Source organism: Ornithorhynchus anatinus, chromosome 12 (assembly GCF_004115215.2).
Source record: "Ornithorhynchus anatinus isolate Pmale09 chromosome 12, mOrnAna1.pri.v4, whole genome shotgun sequence".
NCBI lineage: Eukaryota > Metazoa > Chordata > Mammalia > Monotremata > Ornithorhynchidae > Ornithorhynchus > Ornithorhynchus anatinus.
In genome coordinates, this window is record NC_041739.1 from 1,593,112 (window position 1) to 1,611,654 (window position 18,543).

The following is an 18,543-nucleotide window of genomic DNA, read 5'->3' on the forward strand; positions in this document are numbered from 1 at the left end:
GCCCGCCTTAGACCGGGCCGAGCCGCCACGGTGCCCGGGATCGGCTTCGGGTGGCCGTCCGCGACTATTTTCGGCCGGCTCGGTCCTGGCCGCTTGAGCCTCTCCCTCCTGGATGGGGGACCGGAGATCTGCAGGGCATCGATGGGTTAAGGTCGGGGCCGGGGCCGGGGAGAGGACCTGGCGGGACAAACAGGGCACTCTCTGGGTGGTGGTTCATTTTTCCCCCTCTTTATGGCTTTGAGACGGGATGATTGTTACTTAATAGCCCTTGGGTTCCAAGGTGTATTTCTCACTCCGGCGATATAACTGGAAATAATTCTCGACTTTAATTCTGAATGACTGAGCCCATATTCCCCTCACTTCTTAACTGGAGGCCTAAAATGATGGTCACAGGGGCTGAGTCGGGGAGCGGGGCCCAATTTGTGACCCCCTTGGGGACTCAGGCACCCCCCGCTTGCCCAACGGGATCCCTCCGGGACCTCGTCCCTGTCGATCAATCGACCGGTGGTATTTATTGAGCGCTTCCTGTGTGCTCAGCGCTGTACTGAGCGCTGACGGTTCGTTAGGGGCACGGGAGACGTGGGAGAGGTGTCGTAATTTACCTTCTGTTTCTCCCAGAAGCTGGGGTGATAGGGGCTCAGAAATGAGGGGCGGTATCCAAATCACGGTCGTTTTTTGTTTTGTTTTCTTTTCCCTGTCTCGGTGGTGGCTCCCGCTTGCAGTCTGTGCTCCTTCCTGACCGGGATGATATTTTGATTTCTTTCTTGCCCCTGGCACATATGTTTGAGAGAGTGGTGGAGGTAGGCATCTAGTCCCGTTGCATGTTCCCTCAGCTGTTGTCTCTTTCAGAAAGTTCTTGGGTTGAACGCCAGTGACACGCACATTTCGTTTTTACCTCTTGCACACATGTATGAGAGACTCATGCAGGTAAGAGATTTCAGCCGGAGAACGGCCCCTCCTCCTCCTCCTCCGCCCCGTATCGAGCACTCGCAAGGCGATCCTTAGCGGTGGAAAGTAGTAGGGGTGCAGATGGATGGATTTTGGACGGTCCAGATCTCTATACTTACGGTTTCCCCTCCACCGGTGGCCCCCCGGATTACCCTGGGCTTCGGCCGGATGCAGCGGGGCGTACGTCCACACCCAAGCATTTCTCGACATAGAATAATAATAATGATGTTGGTATCTGTTAAGCACTTACTATGTGCCGAGCACTGTTCTGAGCGCTGGGGTAGATACAGGGTAATCGGATTGTCCCACGCAAGGCTCAAAGTCTTCATCCCCATTTTACAGATGAGGGAACTGAGGCCCAGAGAAGTGAAGTGACTTGCCCACAGTCACACAGCTGACAAGTGGCAGGGCCGGGGTTCGAACCCATGACCTCTGACTCCCAAACCCGTGCACTTTCCACTGACCCACACTGCTTCCCAAAAATAGCTGGTAGGCCAAGGAAAAAAGAGCCTTCTGGCCTTGGGGGAGGAACTGACCTCTGCTCTCGATGGCTCCCGGCACTCAGAAGGTCCCGGTGAAATCGGAGACTTTTCCTGCCCGTCTCCTGACCTCTCCGTGGACCTGGAGGGATTTTTTTTTTTTCCACGGGGGGGAGAGAGTGCTGGCGGGCCGGGGGAGGGGTAGAGGCTGGTCTGAGCTTCCTTTCAGTAATAAGAATTGTGATATTTGTGTGAAGTTTGTTGAGGGTGCGGAACGAGTCTACCAACTCGTATTGTACTCTCCCAAGCGCTTAGTACAGTGCTCCGTACGCAATACATACCGTTGATTTATTCAGAAGCGTCAACTCTGTGCTAAGCGCTGGGACTGAGACAGTGCGGTCAGATCGGACACGTGGAGGCCCGTGACCGGATGTGATAATGATAATTATGGTATTTATTAAGCGCTAACTTCGTGCCAAGCACTGTTCTAAGCATGGGGGTAGATACGAGTTAATCGGGTTGGACATGGGGCTCCGGGAGTGGAAGGAGCAAAATACCCTGGCTGAGTTTGAGGTGGTGCCCCAGGGCACGTTGGCACAGGGGCATGCTACAGAGGGGGACCCTCTTTGGGTGGGCGGTGTTGAAAGTGCCCCCGCAGTAGTCCCGGACTGGGGCTGAGACCCAGTGGTTTTTGCCCCAGCTTCCTTCCGGCCTTCCAGCCATCCCTTCCCTCTCACCCATGTCCATCCCCACCCTGATGTAGGGTGGGGGTGGGGTTCAGAAGCCACAGAGGTAGTAGGGGCATTTACTGAACACCTACTTGGTGCGGCGCACTGCACTAGACGTTTGGGAATTGCAGAGTAACCCGACGCCTCGTGTCCGGGCCATAGGGAGCGTCCGCCCTAACGGAGGAGGCAAACGGAAACGGACCTACAACAGGAGTGGTCAAAGAATAAAGGACCGGCCCCGCCTCCCCTCATCCGAGGGGGTCCCATCTCTCCCGGCGAATGGACCCCGAGATCGGCCACCGTCCCCCTCGGGAGAAAGGGACCGGTTATCTGGGATGGGCAGGAGCCCGGGGCATCGGGATTTGGGGGTGGGGGTGTCACCTGGGGTCCCAGTCACCCCCTCAGGGAAATGATGGGTATTCTGAAGGAGGTGGGGAGCTGGGAGCCCGACGGCTCTCTGCCCGCCATTTCCACCTCTGGGTCTCCTGTATTAATAAAAATAATCATAATAATTAGTATTTGTTAAGTGCTCACTATGTGCCAGGTACTGTACTGAGCGCTGGGGTGGATACAAGTAAATCAAGTCGGACAGGGTCCCTGTCCCACGCGGGGCCCACAGATCTCGATCCCCGCCTTACAGATGAGGTAACCGAGGCCCAGACAAGTGAAGTGACCTGCCCCAGGTCACACAGCAGACAAGTGGTAGAGCCGAGATTAGACCTCCTGACTCCCAGGCCCGGACTCGCTCCGCTACGCATTTTGGGTGGGCGCGCCGGGCTGACGAGGGGCTCTCTGCGTGTCCCTGCAGACGGCGATGCTCTGCCACGGAGCCAAGATCGGATTCTTCCAAGGAGACATCCGCCTCCTTATGGATGACCTGAAGATGCTGCAGCCCACCATCTTCCCCGTGGTCCCCAGGCTGCTCAACAGGATGTTCGACAAAGTAAGACTTCCCTCCGCCTCCCCTGTCCCCAGCCCCAGCTGGTCTCCGAGGGAGAGTCGCCCAGTCGGTCCGTCCCGCTGGGGGGGACCCGCTCGCCGATCCGGACGGATCCCGGCCGAACTCGCCCGGGGAAGTGGGGACGGGTGGATCGTCGACCCGGCCGGAGTCCGGCCGACGTCCCGCTCCAGAGAGGCCGCGAGGCGGGCCCCATCGCGATTGGAGGCAGGGGCGCCGGCGGGAGAGCGGCCTACGCGGCCCCGGCTGACGGTTCCCGGGCCTGTTAGATTTTCGGGCAGGCCAACACGGCGCTGAAGCGCTGGTTGCTGGACTTTGCCTCCAAGAGGAAAGAAGCGGAGCTCCGGAGCGGCATCATCCGCAACAACAGCCTGTGGGACAAGCTCATTTTCCACAAGATCCAGGTAGGGGCCGGGCCCGGGACTGCCCCGTTTCTGGTTTAAGATGAAGCTGGGGGTGATAATAATAATATTACAGATCGGGTGAGTCAGTCAATCGCCAGTCAGTTGTATTTATTGAGCACTTACTACTAATAGTAATAGTGATAATTATGGTATTTCATTCATTCAGTCATATTTATTGGACGCCTACTGTGTGCAGAACACTGTACTGAGCGCTTGGAAGGTACAACTCAGCAATAAAGCTTTGATAAACGCTTACTAGGTGGCAAACACCGTATTAAGCACTGGGGTGGATACAAGTGAATCGCGTTGAACACAGTCACTGTCCCACGTGGGGCTCAAAGTCTTTATCCCCATTTTACAGATGAGGTAGCTGAGGCCTAGAAAGGTGAAGTAACTTGCCCAAGGTCACAAAGCAAACAAGTGGCAGAGCTGGAATTAGAACCCACGTCCTTCTGACTCCCAGGCCTATGCCTTATCCACTAGGCCGCACTGCTCACTGTTTGCGGAGCACTGTATTAAGCACTTGGGAGAGTAATAATAATAATAATGTTGGTATTTGTTAAGCGCTTACTATGTGCCGAGCACTGTTCTAAGCGCTGGGGTAGACACAGGGGAATCAGGTTGTCCCACGTGGGGCTCACAGTCTTAATCCCCATTTTACAGATGAGGGAACTGAGGCACCGAGAAGTTAAGTGACTTGCCCAAAGTCACACAGCTGGCAAGTGGCAGAGCCGGGGTTCGAACCCATGACCTCTGACTCCAAAGCCCGTGCTCTTTCCACTGAGCCACGCTGCTTCTCAATATACAATATTGAGAATTACAATATATTGTACAGAGTACAATATATGAGCTTGCAGTCTATTTTTGTTAGTGTGTCAGTTCAATCACTCAGTGGGATTTATCAAGCTCTTACCCTGTGCAGAGCTCTGTACTAAGCACTTGGGAGAGTCCAGTAGACGGTAGACGTCATTCATTCATTCATTGAATCGTGTTTATTGAGCGCTTACTGGGTGTAGAGCCCTGTACTGAGCGCTTGGAAGAGTACAACGTAACAGTAAACAGATACATTCCCTGCCCACAATGAACTTGCAGTCTAGAGGAGGAGACCGACATGAATAAATAAATTACAGATGTGTACGTAAGTACTGTGGGGCTGGGAGGGGAAATTTATTCCCTCCCTTGAGGAGCTCACACTCTAATAGGGGAGACATGTTTGTTAGCGTGTGGTCCCGCGAGTTGGGACCTTGAGGACCTACTCCGGGCACCCGGGCACCAACCACCCAGCCTAACGACCGCCTTGAAGTAAACATATTAGTTGGGGGTCTCCCCCCTTTCTCTTCCCTCGACCGGCCCACCGGTTATCGTGGGAGCTGGCTGAGCCGCATCACGGCGGGGGGAGGGATATGCAGCAGCAGGAACAGCCAGGCCGTCCCCCCCCAAAAAAATAATAGGCCCGGCGCACCCCCAGCCCTGCTTTTTCCTGGGGAGACAAGCCTGGTCCGGTTTTCTCCCACGAGACCTCGAGCCTGGGCAACTGGACTCCTCCAGTCCCGGGTTCTTGTCGGGCCTGGATTGGCAGATTTATGAAGGAAGCGGTCAGAGCCGCAGGGTGGACTGTAAGCTCGTTGTGGGCGGGGAGTGTGTCAGTTTATTGTTACATCATACTCTCCCAAGCGCTTAATACAGTGCTTTGAACACAACGTTCAATATGATGGAATTGAATTGGAATGATTGAGTGAGGGAGTGTCGGGAGGACTGAAATCTTGATGAATGTTTATCTTAATGATATTTGTTAAGTGCTTACTACGTGCCAGGCACTGTCCTAAGTGCCTGGGTAAAAATAATAATAATGATTTTTTTTTTGTTAAGCACTTACTAGGTGCCAAGCGCTGTTCTAAGTACTGGGGTAGATACATGGTAATCAGGTTGTCCCACGTGGGGCTCACAGTGTTAGTCCCCATTTTACAGGCGAGGTACCCGAGCCACAGAGAAGTTAAGTGACTTGCCCAAAATCACGCAGCTGCTAAGTGGCCGAGCCGGGATTAGAACCCATGACCTCTAACTCCTGAGCCCGTGCTCTTCCCACTAAGCCACGCTGCTTCTCTAATCAGGTTGGACACAGTCCAACGGATAAAGTAACTGAGGCCCAGAGAGGTGAAGCGACTTGCCCAAGGTCACAGAGCAGACAAGTGGCGGAGGCGGGATTTGAACCCAGGTCCTGCTGACTCCCAGGCGCATGCTCTAGCCACTAGTCCTCTCTATGTTTAAGAAAGCACGTTGAGGAAAACACAGGTTGGGTTCTCCCAGGCCGTCCTCGAGCCTCTTCCAAAGAAAATCCTTCAGCCACAGCGTGACATGGGTGGCCATCTGAGGGCAGAGAACAGGGTGATGGTATCCGACGGTTTCGAGGCGGGGGCGGGTCGGTGGGACTGTGGCCCTTCTGGAAGGGCGAGGCTCCGTATGAGGTGCCTCGCTGACCGTCCGTGTCCTCCGTTTCCTCCCTTCCCCGCCTCCACCCGCCGGTGAAGGCGAGTCTCGGCGGCAGAGTCAGGCTGATGATCACTGGAGCGGCCCCCGTTTCTGCTACCGTGTTGACTTTCCTGAGAGCCGCCCTGGGCTGCCAGGTAAGTGCCCAGGCCGCGAGGGTGGGCACCCGCTCTGCCCCGCCCCGGTTCAGGCACCGGAGTCTTCTATGAGAATAAAAATGTTGGTATTTGTTAAGCGCTTACTATGTGCAGAGCACTGTTCTAAGCGCTGGGGTAGACGCAGGGTCATCAGGTCGTCCCACGTGGGGCTCACGGTCTTAATCCCCATTTGACAGATGAGGTCACTGAGGCCCAGAGAAGTGAAGTGACTTGCCCACGGTCACACAGCTGACAAGTGGCAGAGCTGGGATTCGAACTCATGACCTCTGACTCCAAAGCCCGGGCTCTTTCCACTGAGCCACGCTGCTTCTCGTGAAGCAGCAGAAATAACGGTGGTATTTGCTAAGTGCTTACTGTGTGCCGGGCCCCGTGCTGAGTGACGGGGTAGATACAAGCAAATTGGGTTGGACAGTTATTGTCCCACATGGGGCTCACTGTGTTAATCTCCCCATTTGACAGATGAGGGAACTGAGGCCCAGAGAATGATAATAATAATAATAACCATGGTATTTGTTAAGTGCTTACTCTGTGCTCAGCACTTTTCTAAGCCCTGGGGTAGATTTAAAAAAAAATATTATTGAATGAATACAAGGTAATCAGGTTGTCCCACGTGGGGCTCACGGTCTTCATCCCCATTTTCCAGATGAGGTCACTGAGGCCCAGAGAAGTTAAGCGACTTGCCCAAAGTCACACAGCTGACAAGCGGCCGAGCCGGGATTAGAACCCACGTCCTCTGACTCCCAAGCCCGGGCTCCATCCACTACACCAAATTAGGTTTTTGTTTTGTTTTTGAATGGGATTTTAAAAAATAATAATAATGTTGGTATTTGTTAAGCGCTTGCTTACTATGTGCAGAGCACTGTTCTAAGCGCTGAGGTAGATACAGGATAATCAGGTCGTCCCAGATGAGGCTCACAATTAATCCCCATTTTACAGATGAGGGAACTGAGGCCCAGAGAAGTGAAGTGACTCGCCCACGGTCACACAGCTGACAAGTGGCAGAGCCGGGAGTCGAACCCATGACCTCTGACTCCGAAGCCCAGGCTCCTTCCACTGAGCCACGTGCCTCAATGATGGTATTTGTTAAGCGCTTACTACACGCCAAGCACTGTTCTAAGCACTCTCTGCTCACTACGTGCCGGACAATCAACTAAGCGCTGGTGTAGTTACAAGACAATCAGATTGGATACAGTCCCCGTCTCGCAGTCTTAATCCTCATTTTACAGATGAGGGAACTGAAGCCCCGAAAAGTTAAGTGACTTGTCCGAGGTCACACGGCGGACAAGCGGCGGAGCCGGGGTCAGCAGCCAGGGGCTCTGGCTCCCAGGCTCGCACTCTTCCTGCTAGGCCACACTGCCTCCCTTTTCTTCCTCGGGAGCTGGGCTGAGCCCCGGTCGGGGTCGGAGAGGGGAACGTTCCCCAGAACGCGGTCGCGCGGTGACTGTTTCCCGCTCACTGCTCTCCGTTGCAGTTCTACGAAGGCTACGGGCAGACGGAGTGCACGGCCGGCTGCTCCCTGTCGATTCCCGGAGACTGGACGGCCGGTACGACCGACGAAACCCCCCACCCCCATCCCCCGCCCGCCCCGTGGACTCCCCTGGGCCGCCCCCGGCTAGCCTGTCCGGGTTGCGGCCTGGGGTCACCTCTGCCTCTCTCCGAAAGCGAAGGCTCCCGGTCTGATGCCATTTTCCCCGCTCAGCCCCGGCCCCACTGTCGGTCAATCAGTCGGTCGTATTTATCGAGTGCTTACTGTGTGCACAGCACTGTACCGAGCACTTGGGAGAGTACAGTATAACAGTTAACAGACATTCCCTGCCCTCGGCGAGCTCACACTCTTGAGAAGGGGGCAGACATTAATAGAAATAAATGAATTACAGAAATGGACATAAATGCCGTGGGACTGGGCGGGGGGGGGATGAAGAAAGGGAGCAAGTCAGGGCGACGCAGAAGGGAGTGGGAGAAGAGGAAAGGAGGGCTTAGTCAGGGAAGGCTTCTTGGAGGAGTTGGGCCTTCAGTAAGGCTTCGAAGTGGGGGAGAGTCGTTGTCAGATACGAGGAGGGAGGGCATGGGAGAGATAGACGAGATAGATGGAAGGGCGGTGAGAAGTTGGCGTTAGAGGGCCCAAGTGTGCGGGCTGGGGTGGAGTAGGTAGTAGACGGTCAGCAGTGGACCCTGACCCCGACGCTGGGGCCCATCGCTCGTAGGTCCCTCGGACTAACCTCAAGGCTCCCCGTGGAAGACGGAGGGGGGAAGGGGGCTCTTCTCCCCATTTTACGGATGGAGAAGACCGAGGCCAGAGAGGTTAAGGGGCTTGTCGAGGGCCGTTTAGTCAGCCGGAGCAGGACCAAGACGAGAATCCGTGTCTCCGGGCTCCTGTTTCTCCTGCCCTGGAGCCCGGTGGTTTGGGCCAGTGGAGCCCCCCTATATTCCTACTCTCTTGCCCACCCCCAACCCAGTCGGCAGAGGGAGAGTGGTGCGGGGGATGAAAAGGGGAAGCGGGGTTGGCCGATGGCCGGGGGAGAGACTAAGTCCGGGCAAGTAGCGGTGGGCCTGTCACACCCCCAGGGCACGTGGGCGCGCCGATGCCATGCAACCACATAAAGCTCGTCGACGTCGAAGAAATGAACTACTTCGCGGCCAAGGGGGAAGGGGAGGTGAGCAGCCCCGCGTCCGAGCCTCGAGCCTCGGATCCCCGCCGGTGGCCTAGGAGGGCCTGCCCGCAGCCGGGCCACGCCTGAGCCACGCTGGGGCAAGGGAGGGATGGGGGTCGGGGAGGGGGCCGGACTGGGGTTCCGGAGCCCGCGGGGCCGACGGGACAGATGGCAGACGTGGGAATCGCGTATGAATAAATAACTTCTTCACCCTTCTGCCTCTCCCCCGCCCCGTGAGCTGGGACCTGCTGGGTGGAGCCGGGCCGGCCGGAGCCCGCAGTAACGGTCTCCAAACGCTCCCCGCTTCCCCAGGTGTGTGTGAAAGGGCCCAACGTGTTCAAGGGCTACCTGAAGGACCCGGAGAAGACGGCCGAGGCGCTGGACAAGGACGGCTGGCTTCACACCGGGGACGTCGGGAAGTGGCTGCCGGTGAGTCGTCCGGAGCCTCCAGCCATCTGACTTGTCCTGTTTTCATTTAGTTGTTACAGCATTAATAATGATAATAATAGCGGTATTTGTTAAGCGCTTACTAGGGGCCAGGCACCTGGGTGGCTACAAGCAAATCGGGTCGGACGGTCCCTGTCCCGCATAAGGCTCACAGTCTTAATCCCCATTTTACAGTTGAGGTAACTGTGGCATAGAGAAGTAACTTGGTCTGGCTCCAACACCGCCAATTATATTGTTATAATTTAGTGTCCCGAGCTCTCAGTACAGGGCTTTGCACACAGTGAGCCCTCGATATATTCGATTGACTGACGAGTGGGAAGCGGTACGGCCTAGTGGATATAGCTTGGGCCTGAGAGAGGACGAGGGTTTCAGTTCCAGCTCCGCCACTTGTCTGTTGTGTGACCTTGGGCAAAGTCACTCAACTCCTCCGGGCCTCAGTTACCACATCAGTAAAATGGGGATTAAGACTGTGAGCCCCATGCCGGACAAGGACAGTGTGCAACCTGACAACCTTTTATCTACCCCAGCATTTAATACAGTGCCTGCACCTATTCAGTGCGTAATGAATACCATTTAAAAATAAAATAAAATAAAGCCCTGGGGGGAAGATGCAAGATTGGTAGATTGGACACAGCTCTTGTCAAACCCGGAGCTCTTGGTCTGAGAGGGAGGGGGAGCGGATGGTAGAAACCAAGGCCCAGAGAGGTTAATTGCTTTGCCTGAAGTCACCCAGCTGGCCACCAGGAGCAGAGCCGGAACTACAACCCGGAACCCCTGAAGCCCTTGGGCAAGTCACTTGCTTCTCTTTACTTCAGTTACCTCCTCTGGAAAATGGGGATTAAGATTATGAGCCTCATGTGGGACAGGGGCTGTGTCCAACCCAATTTGCTTGTATCTACCCCTGGGCTTAGTACAGTGCCTGGCACGGAGCAAGCGCTCAATAAATACCACAATTATTATTATTATATTATTACCCCTCACCCCACCCCTGCCAGACCCGCGCTCGCCTGACGGGGTCCGACTGGCCTTCCCCTCCCACTGGGTGATGAGAGCCGGACTCCCCGGCGGCCAGCTGGTCTCCCCACGATCTCCCGGCCCATACACTCTCCGGCTTCCCTCCCGGGGGGGGGGGGGGGGGCCGGTTAGGGACCCTTCCCAGGCTCCACGTGCAGATCAGGTGAAACTTGGCCTGCAGAGCCACCCGGACCCCTGCCCTCCTTTTTTTTTTTTTTTTTTGGAAGTGATATTTGTTAAGCGCCTACTATGTACGAGGCACCGAGCACAGGATAATCAGGTTGGACACCATCCCTGTCCCATATGGGACTCGCAGTCTTAATCCCCGTTTTACAGATGAGGTCACCGAGGCACACAAAAAGAAGTGAAGTGACGTGCCCAAGGTCACACAGCAGACAGGTGATGGAGCCCGGGTTAGAACCCAGGTTCTTCCGACTCCCATTCCCGGGCCGTAGACACTAGGCCACGCTGCTCCCGGCACGGGGCTGACGGAATCTAAGTATCAGCAGATCTGCCGAGATAAATCTCCCTGGAACAAGGCTTTGCAATGTGGGAAAACATATCCCTGCGACCGATTAACCCAAGTCAAATAATTCCCTCCCCGACCGAAAAGGTCCGAGGTCTCCGCTCCAGGGCCCGGAGGGACGGGTTGTGTTTGGTTGGCAAACCAGCGCATCCTGGCCTTGGCAGTCTGAGGGACTTTAGAACTGGAGCCAAGGGACCGGTTGGATAGTACGGCAGTCAGAAGGACCCGGGTTCTAATTCCAACTCGCCCCTTGTCTGCTGGGTGACCTTGGGCAAGGCTCTTCACCTCTCTGTGCCTCAGTTCCCTCCTCTGTAAAAGAGGGATTAATACTGTGTCCAACCTGATTTTGCTCATATAAGATTAGTAATAATTATTATGGTACTGGTTAGGCGCTTACTATGTGGCAAGCACTGTTCTAAGCGCTGAGGTAAGTACAAAGCTAATCAAGTTGGACACAGGCCCTGTCCCACATCAGGCTCAGACCGCTAACCCCCATTTTACAGAAGAAGTAACTGAGGCACAGGGAAATTTAGTGACTTGCACGAGGTCACACAGCAGACGTGGTGGAGACGGGATTCGAACCCAGGTCATTTATTCATTCAGTTGTATTTATTAAGCTCTTACTGTGTGCGGAACACTGGACTAAGCTCTCGGGAGAGTACCTTACAACGATAAAAAGACAACCCCTGGCCACAGTGACCTTTCAGCCTCCGAGGGGGTCCGGCTAGGGACCGTTCCCAGGCTCCACGTGCAGGGCTGGTGAAACAGCCTGCAGACCCACCCGGACCCCTGCCCTCCTTTTTTTTTTTTTTTGTAAATGGTCTCTGTTAAGTTCTTACTACGTGCCAGACACTGTACTAAATCCTGGGATTAGATGGGGCCTTCCAACTCCGCTTAGTATACTGTTGGTATTTGTTAAGCAGCGTGGCTCAGTGGAAAAGAGCCTGGGCTTCGGAGTAAGAGGTTATGAGTTCGACTCCCGGCTCTGCCACTTGTCAGCTGTGTGACTGTGGGCGAGTCACTTCACTGGGCCTCAGTTACCTCATCTGTAAAATGGGGATTAACTGGGAGCCTCCCGTGGGACAACCTGATGACCCCGTATCCACCCCAGCGCTTAGAACAGTGCTCTGCACATAGTAAGCCCTTAACAGATACCAACAATATACTTAGTACAGTAGCTGGCACATATGAAGCGCTTAACCAGTGCCATAAAAAAAAAAGAGCGGGCAACCAGGAGAGAGGGAGGGAGCAGCTCATCTCCCCTCTGCCTCGAAGGAGGCTTCCCAGCGGGCTGGTGACCTGCACCCCTAATGCAGCTGACCTCCGCCCTGGCGGCCCAGCGGTCGGGCCTGACACTCCCACTCTCTCCCTTCCCTGGGAAGCCACCGGTAGCGGTGAGGGCAGGGACTGTTGGGTGGCTCCCCCTCCCCGGGTTTGCCTCCCCTGAGGGCCCGGCAGGTCTGAGCCCCGAACGCCCTCGCCTCCCTCCCCGCCCCGTGTACAGAACGGTGCCCTGAAGATCATCGACAGGAAAAAACACATCTTCAAGCTGGCCCAAGGCGAGTACATCGCGCCCGAGAAGATCGAGAACGTGTACCAGCGCAGCGAGCCCGTGGCCCAGGTGTTTGTCTACGGCGAGAGCTTACAGGTGTGTGTCTCTCTCCCCCGGCCTGAACTTGGGCCGGAGGAGCACGGCTCCTGTTCCTCGGCCTTTCCCCCGACCCCCGTGGCTCCAGTTTCCCGGAATGACGATGGGGCTGAGCTGCCTCCAGGCAGGAGGGCGGCATTCCCGGCGCTCTTCTCCTGGGAGGGCTTTCTCCCGGGACCACCGCTTCCCAGGAGAGACTGGTAGCACCTGGGCCTCTCACGGGGTTGGCAGGGCACTGAGGCAGAATTCCCGGGGCTCTCCCCTGAGGGTCCCCCGGGCCGGAAACTACCCCAAATCCCCAGGCCGGGCGGCTGTGGGCGGCCAGAGGGAGGCGGCGGGAGGACGGCCGGGAGTCCGGGTGGGGCACCATTTTAGGCCACGCTGCTCCTTTTAGCTTTTGCGGGGAGGGTCGTTCAGTCAGTCGGTCGTATTTATTGAGCACTTACTGTGTGCAGAGCACTGTACCGAGTGCTTGGGAGCGTACAGTACAACAGTAAACAGAAACGTTCCCTGCCCACAACCAGTTTACAGTCTAGAAGAGTCAAACCGACTCTTTGGGACAAAGGGAGGAGCTGGGGCTCCCAGCCCCCATGAACAGCCCTAGTGGGCCCATTTCCTGGCCGGGCTTCCCCGGTGGCTCAGGAGCTAATTCTCAGAGGGGTGGGCGAGGGTCACCCGCCCCCTCCCCCCCGAAGCCCCCCACTAACAAACGCATGTGTGTGTGTGTGTGTGTTCGTGTACGTGCGGGCGGGCACGCGTGTTGCAGGCCTTCCTCATAGCTATCGTGGTGCCAGACCCCGAGGCCGTGTGTCCTTGGGCCAAAAAGCGAGGCATCCAGGGCTCCTACGGCGAGCTGTGTCGAAATAAGGTGAGCGAGCGGATCCCCGACCCCGGACCCCGACCGCGGGCTTCCCCTGCCATTTTGCATTGCTTGGGAGGGTGGGCCCGGCCTTCCAGTCACTCCCTCTTTGCTCGTTCCCCCCCCCCCCCCCGCAGGACCTCAAAAAGGCCATCCTGGAGGACCTCCTAAGACTCGGGAAGGAGGCGGGGCTCAAGCCCTTTGAGCAGGTCAGACGCTGGGCAGAGCTGGGGGGCGGGTGGGTGGATCCCGGAGGATTTGCCTAGAAAGAGAGAGTCCCAAGAGGGTCCCGCATCCCCCGCCACTGACTGTTTCACAGTCCCCTCTACCAATTAGGCCCCCAGGGTCCCGGACCTTAGTTTACTAGTTTGGAAGCCCCCCCCGTGCCCCAGGGTGGTGTCCGGTGTGGCTGGGCTGGGCAGGAGGCTAAGGCCGGAGGTGGAAGGCCTACCTTTGACTGGCTGAACTATTTTCCAGTCAATTAATCAATGGTATTTATTTACTGCTTACTTTGTGTAGAGCGCTGTACTCAGCGCTTGGGAGAGTACAATATGACAGAGTTGGTAGATACGTTCCTGGGGGTTTACAGTCTATTCATTCGTAGTGATGATGATAATGTTGGTATTTGTCAAGCGCTTACTATGTGCCGAGGACTGTTCTAAGCGCGGGGGTGGATACAGGGTAATCAGGTTGTCCCCCGTGAGGCTCACAGTCTTAATCTCCATTTTACAGATGAGGGAACCGAGGCATAGAGAAGTCAGGTGACTTGCCCAAAGTCACACAGCTGACAGGTGGCAGAGCCGGAATTAGAACCCATGACCTCTGGCTCCTAAGCCCGTTCTCTTGCCACTGAGCCACACTGCTTCTCGCTTTCAATTTATTCATTCAATTGTATTTATTGAGCACTTACTATATGCAAAGCACTGCACTTAACACTTGGGAAAGTACAATACAGCAATAAAGAGAAACAGTCCCTGCCCACAGCTAAGCTCACAGTGTAGAGGCGGGGAGAGTCTAGAGATTAGGCCAAGTCCTCTTATGATGGTATTTGTTAAGCGCTCACTATGTGCCGAGCACTGTTCTAAGCGCTGGGGTGGAAACAAGGACATCGGGTGGTCCCACGTGGGGCTCACGGTCTTCATCCCCGTTTTACAGGTGAGGGAACTGAGGCCCAGAGAAGTGAAGTGACTTGCCCGTGGTCACCCAGCAGACAGGTGGCGGAGCGGGGATTAGAACCCAGACCCTTCTGGCTCCCGGGCCCGGGCTCTGTCCACTAGGTCAGGATGCGGGGTGGGGAGGGGAGTAGCCGGGTCCGAGAGCGTGGCTGTCACGGTGGCACTGTGGCCTTCTCCTCCATCCCTCCGTCCCGCCCTGGCCTCCAGGTGAAAGGCATCGCCCTCCACTCGGAGCTGTTCAGCGTGGAGAACGGCCTCCTGACCCCGACGCTGAAGGCCAAGCGCCCCGAGCTCAGGAAACAGTTCCGGCCGGAGATCGACGAGCTCTACGCCACCATCAAAGTCTAGCGCGGGCGAAGGCGGCGAGGGAGAGCCACGGCCCCTCCTCCCCCCCCCCCCCCCCAGCCGGCGTGGGGAGGGCGGGCGCGACCCCCCGACCCCGGGGGCCCGGCCATAGGAATAGCGAAGGGGGCGGCTCTGCCTTACTGACCCGGGCGCCCACCCCGCCTGCCGCCGACCTACCGTTTCCCAAACGAGCCTTAAATTGTAACAGGGAATCTCGCTTTAAGTGTGATGAGTTCTTCGGACCTCCCTCGGCCCAGAAGGCCCGGGGTTGGGCCGGCCGCCCCCGTTTTTCCGACCGAGAAGAGGGCGGGGACGGGCCGGCGGCGCTCTTGTCGACGAGCCCGCTCCCGGCTCCGGGCTCCTCTGCGGCCGCCTGCCCCGCGGGGGTCCGGTACACTGGAAGGAACGCTCTCCCTTTGTCTCTCTCTCTTCTCGGCCTTTTTGTCCCGTTTTCTTTTCCTCAACCGCTCTGGAGAACGTCATCGTGATCTCGGTCAAACACTGGTTGGAAGACCCTCTCCCCCCAGCCGCTGAGCGGCCCGGCCGCCCCCCCCGGGGTCGGGTCGTCCGTCCCGCCGTCCCCACGCCGGGCGGCTTCGGGGACAGGACGCCATCCCGACGGACAGGGTGAGCCCACCCCTCCCCGCCGTCTCCCAGCCCCGGCTCCGCGGCGAAAGCGAGGGTCCGAGGGGGACGGAGGGGCGGCCCAGCCCTCCCTGGCACCTTCCCGCCCTCGCCGGCGCCTGCCGGGCCTCAGCGGCGGATACGCCCCCGGGTCGCGCCGAGATCGCCCCGTCCCGCGGCGAGCCTGCCCCGCGGTGCCCCACGAAGGGGGCGTCCGGACGCTCGGGTCACAGCCGATCGCGGGCCGAGGCGGAGGGGCTGGTCTCGGGCCAAGGCGACGCCTGAGGGCTGCGATGGGGGGAAAGGAACCAAGTGCCTGCCGCCCGCGGCCTCGACCTAGGAGAGGCCCCTTCCCTTCCCCCGTCCCCCTTCCTCCTCGGGGTCTCTGGGGCCCGGCGGGGGACCGGCAGCGTGGGGGGAATCAAGGGGGCGGCGTCTCCGTCCATCCGCGGAGCCCCCCGCACCTGGCCGAATCCAGTTGCCCCGTCCCCGGGCAGAGGCAATCCCGTCTCTCCGATCCCCGGATGGCACGCGATCGCCAAGCACGACAGGGTCAGCGCTAGAGGACCGTCACCGTAATAACACTATTCAGTAATCTGACTTCATCCGGGTGCCCTCGATTGCACAACCGAGTCGGTAATTTGTCCCATTGGAGTTTTGAACGTTCGCTTTAAGTGTTGGCTATTTCTATGTTTTATAAACCAAAACAATTTCCAAAAACGATGAAGGAAACCAAAATAAATATTTCTGCATTTCACGCGTGGGGCTAACCTTCGGGCCCGCGCTTCACCGTCCAGGCTCCTCTCGGCACCGGGGCCGGGCCGGACCCTCCCCTCCTCTCCCACCCCCGACCCGCGGGCGCCCTGCCTTCTCCCTCCCCCGTCCCGTACGCCCTGCCCCGGCACGTGCCCCGCCGTGGGCGTGTTCCCCGTCTGCCGGAGTGGAGTGACTTCTTCTAGAGGAGAGGATTGGGCTCTGAAGTGCCGTGATGTCTGAGGCGGCGGCGGCGGGCCGGCCTCCCCGGTGAGCTGCCCTCGGGTGCCGCCCCGGGGAGCCGCCCGGCGTGCCAGCCCGGCGCGATGCGTCTCCTCCTCCTGCCGTCAGCTCCGCGGCGGCCTCAATCCCGGCGGGCCTCGCGGGCTCCACTCTCTCCTCACCCGGGCGTCCCCAGGAGCCCGGCGGGGGCGAGAACGGCCCGGGCGGCGGGCGGTGAGGGGGACCGCGGGTGTGTGCGGCGTTGTGGGGAAGGGGCCGGTGGCTACCGACCTCGAGGGAGGAAGTGAGAAGTTAGGAGGGGTAGAGAGCTGTGAGTAGAGAGGGATCGGCGCCCTGCCCCCTGTTCGTTCATTCGATAGTATTTATTGAGCGCTTACTATGCGCAGAGCGCTGTACTAAGCGCTTGGAATGGACAAATCGGTAACAGAGACAGTCCCTGCCCTTTGACGGGCGCACGGTCTAATCGGGGGAGACGGACAGAAACGATGGCAATAAATAGAATCAAGGGGATGAACATCTCATTGAAACAATAGCAAATAAATAGAATCAAGGTGATGTGTATCTCGCTGTGTGACTTTGGACAAGTCACCTAAGTTCTCCGTGCCCGTTTCCTCATCTGTAAAATGGGAATTAAGACCGTGAGCCTCACGCGGGACAACCTGATAACCTCGTATCTCCCCCAGCGCTTAGAACAGTGCTTGGCACAGAGTGAGCGCTTAACAAATGCCGTCGTCATTATTACTATTACTTGGTCCTCAGCAAGGCCGATTCCCTCTACCGTAGCTGAGAAGCAGCGGGGCCTACAGGAAAGAACGCGGGGCTGGGAATCAAAGGTCCTGGGTTCTAGTCCCAGCTCTGCCAAACGCCCACCGGCTCACCCCGGGCAAGTCTTCTAACTTCTTCGTGCCTCAACTTCGCCAGCGGTGCAATGGGGATTCAATACCTGACCTCCCTCCTGCTCAGGGTCATTATCACTACGGTATTTGCCAAGCGCTTACTATCACGTGAAACGCTCCTCTAAGCTCTGGGGTAGAGACGAGTTCATCGGGTCGGACACGGTCCCGAGTTCACCGTCTAAGTGGGGGGGGGGGGCGGTCAGGTTGTGCCCCACCACCCGTCCCGTCTGTCGGCCCCCACCCCATCCAACGGTCCCCAACCCCTGCGCTCCATCCTTTTATGCGGCCCCACCTCCCCCCCCCCAAATAATAATAATGTTGGTATTCGTTAAGCGCTTACTATGGGCAGAGCACTGTTCTAAGCGCTGGGGTAGACACAGGGGAATCAGGTTGCCCCACGTGAGGCTCACGGTCTTCATCCCCATTTTACAGATGAGGTCACTGAGGCACAGAGAAGTTAAGTGACTTGCCCACAGTCACAGAGCTCATCCCGTCCGTCGGTCCGTCTCTCCCCCCTTGGGCCCTCACCCAGCAGCCCCCCACTGGGAGGCAGGCGGAGCCTTGGGAAGAGGATATCTGTCTGTCTGTCTGTCTGGTTCACGACTGGCTCGTCCCAGAAGCTCAACCTTTCGGTCGCGTGGCCTAGGACCTGGGTTCTAATCCCCACTCCACCACTCGTCTGCTGCAGGACCTTAGGACCTTCTCTGGGCCCTTAGTTTCCTCGTCCGTATAACGGGGATTCGATTCCTTTTAGAGGGTGAGCTCCATGTGGGACGGGGACTGTGTCTTCCCTGATTGTGTCATTTCATTCAATCGTATCCTTTGAGCGTTTACTGTGTGCAGAGCGCTGTACTGAGCGCTTGGAAAGTGCAATTCGGCACTAAAGACAGTCAATCCCTACACTGGGCATTTCTACTTCCGTGTTCGGTACAGTGCGTGGCACACGGTTAAGCGCTTAAATGCCCCAATCATTATTATTATTATCATTATTAATAATAATGACAAGGACGGGCCAGGAGGAGCATGAGGAGGGGTGAGGAGAAGCCGCAGTGGGAGAGGTCGTTGCGGCGGGGGTGGAGGGAGGCCAGGCCAGGATGCAGGACTGCATCTCCGAGATTGCCGGACTGGAAAGGGTGGGACCCCGCCTGCCTATCTTGCCTCGTGCTGGGCCCCGTCTGAGGGCATTTTGACAGTGGCCTC

At 57.4% G+C, this 18,543-nt stretch overlaps 1 protein-coding gene across 2 annotated transcripts in view; it reads left to right on the forward strand.

Moving 5' to 3' along the window:
• ACSL1 (acyl-CoA synthetase long chain family member 1) overlaps window positions 1-16,208 on the forward strand; it is a 51,474-nt gene extending 35,266 nt beyond the window's left edge. Inside the window, exons 10-20 of one of the 2 annotated variants that reach the window (XM_029076698.1) lie at window positions 723-800; window positions 2,964-3,098; window positions 3,383-3,517; window positions 6,046-6,141; window positions 7,634-7,706; window positions 8,728-8,816; window positions 9,126-9,242; window positions 12,305-12,448; window positions 13,215-13,316; window positions 13,445-13,516; window positions 14,690-16,208. In XM_029076698.1, coding sequence (XP_028932531.1) covers window positions 723-800; window positions 2,964-3,098; window positions 3,383-3,517; window positions 6,046-6,141; window positions 7,634-7,706; window positions 8,728-8,816; window positions 9,126-9,242; window positions 12,305-12,448; window positions 13,215-13,316; window positions 13,445-13,516; window positions 14,690-14,830 — 1,182 coding nt within the window. In that variant the 3' untranslated portion in view covers window positions 14,831-16,208. Of the gene's footprint in view, window positions 1-722; window positions 801-849; window positions 928-2,963; window positions 3,099-3,382; window positions 3,518-6,045; window positions 6,142-7,633; window positions 7,707-8,727; window positions 8,817-9,125; window positions 9,243-12,304; window positions 12,449-13,214; window positions 13,317-13,444; window positions 13,517-14,689 lie in introns of both variants that reach the window. The other variant, XM_029076699.1, reaches the window with a different exon arrangement.
• Window positions 16,209-18,543: the final 2,335 nt, after the last annotated feature.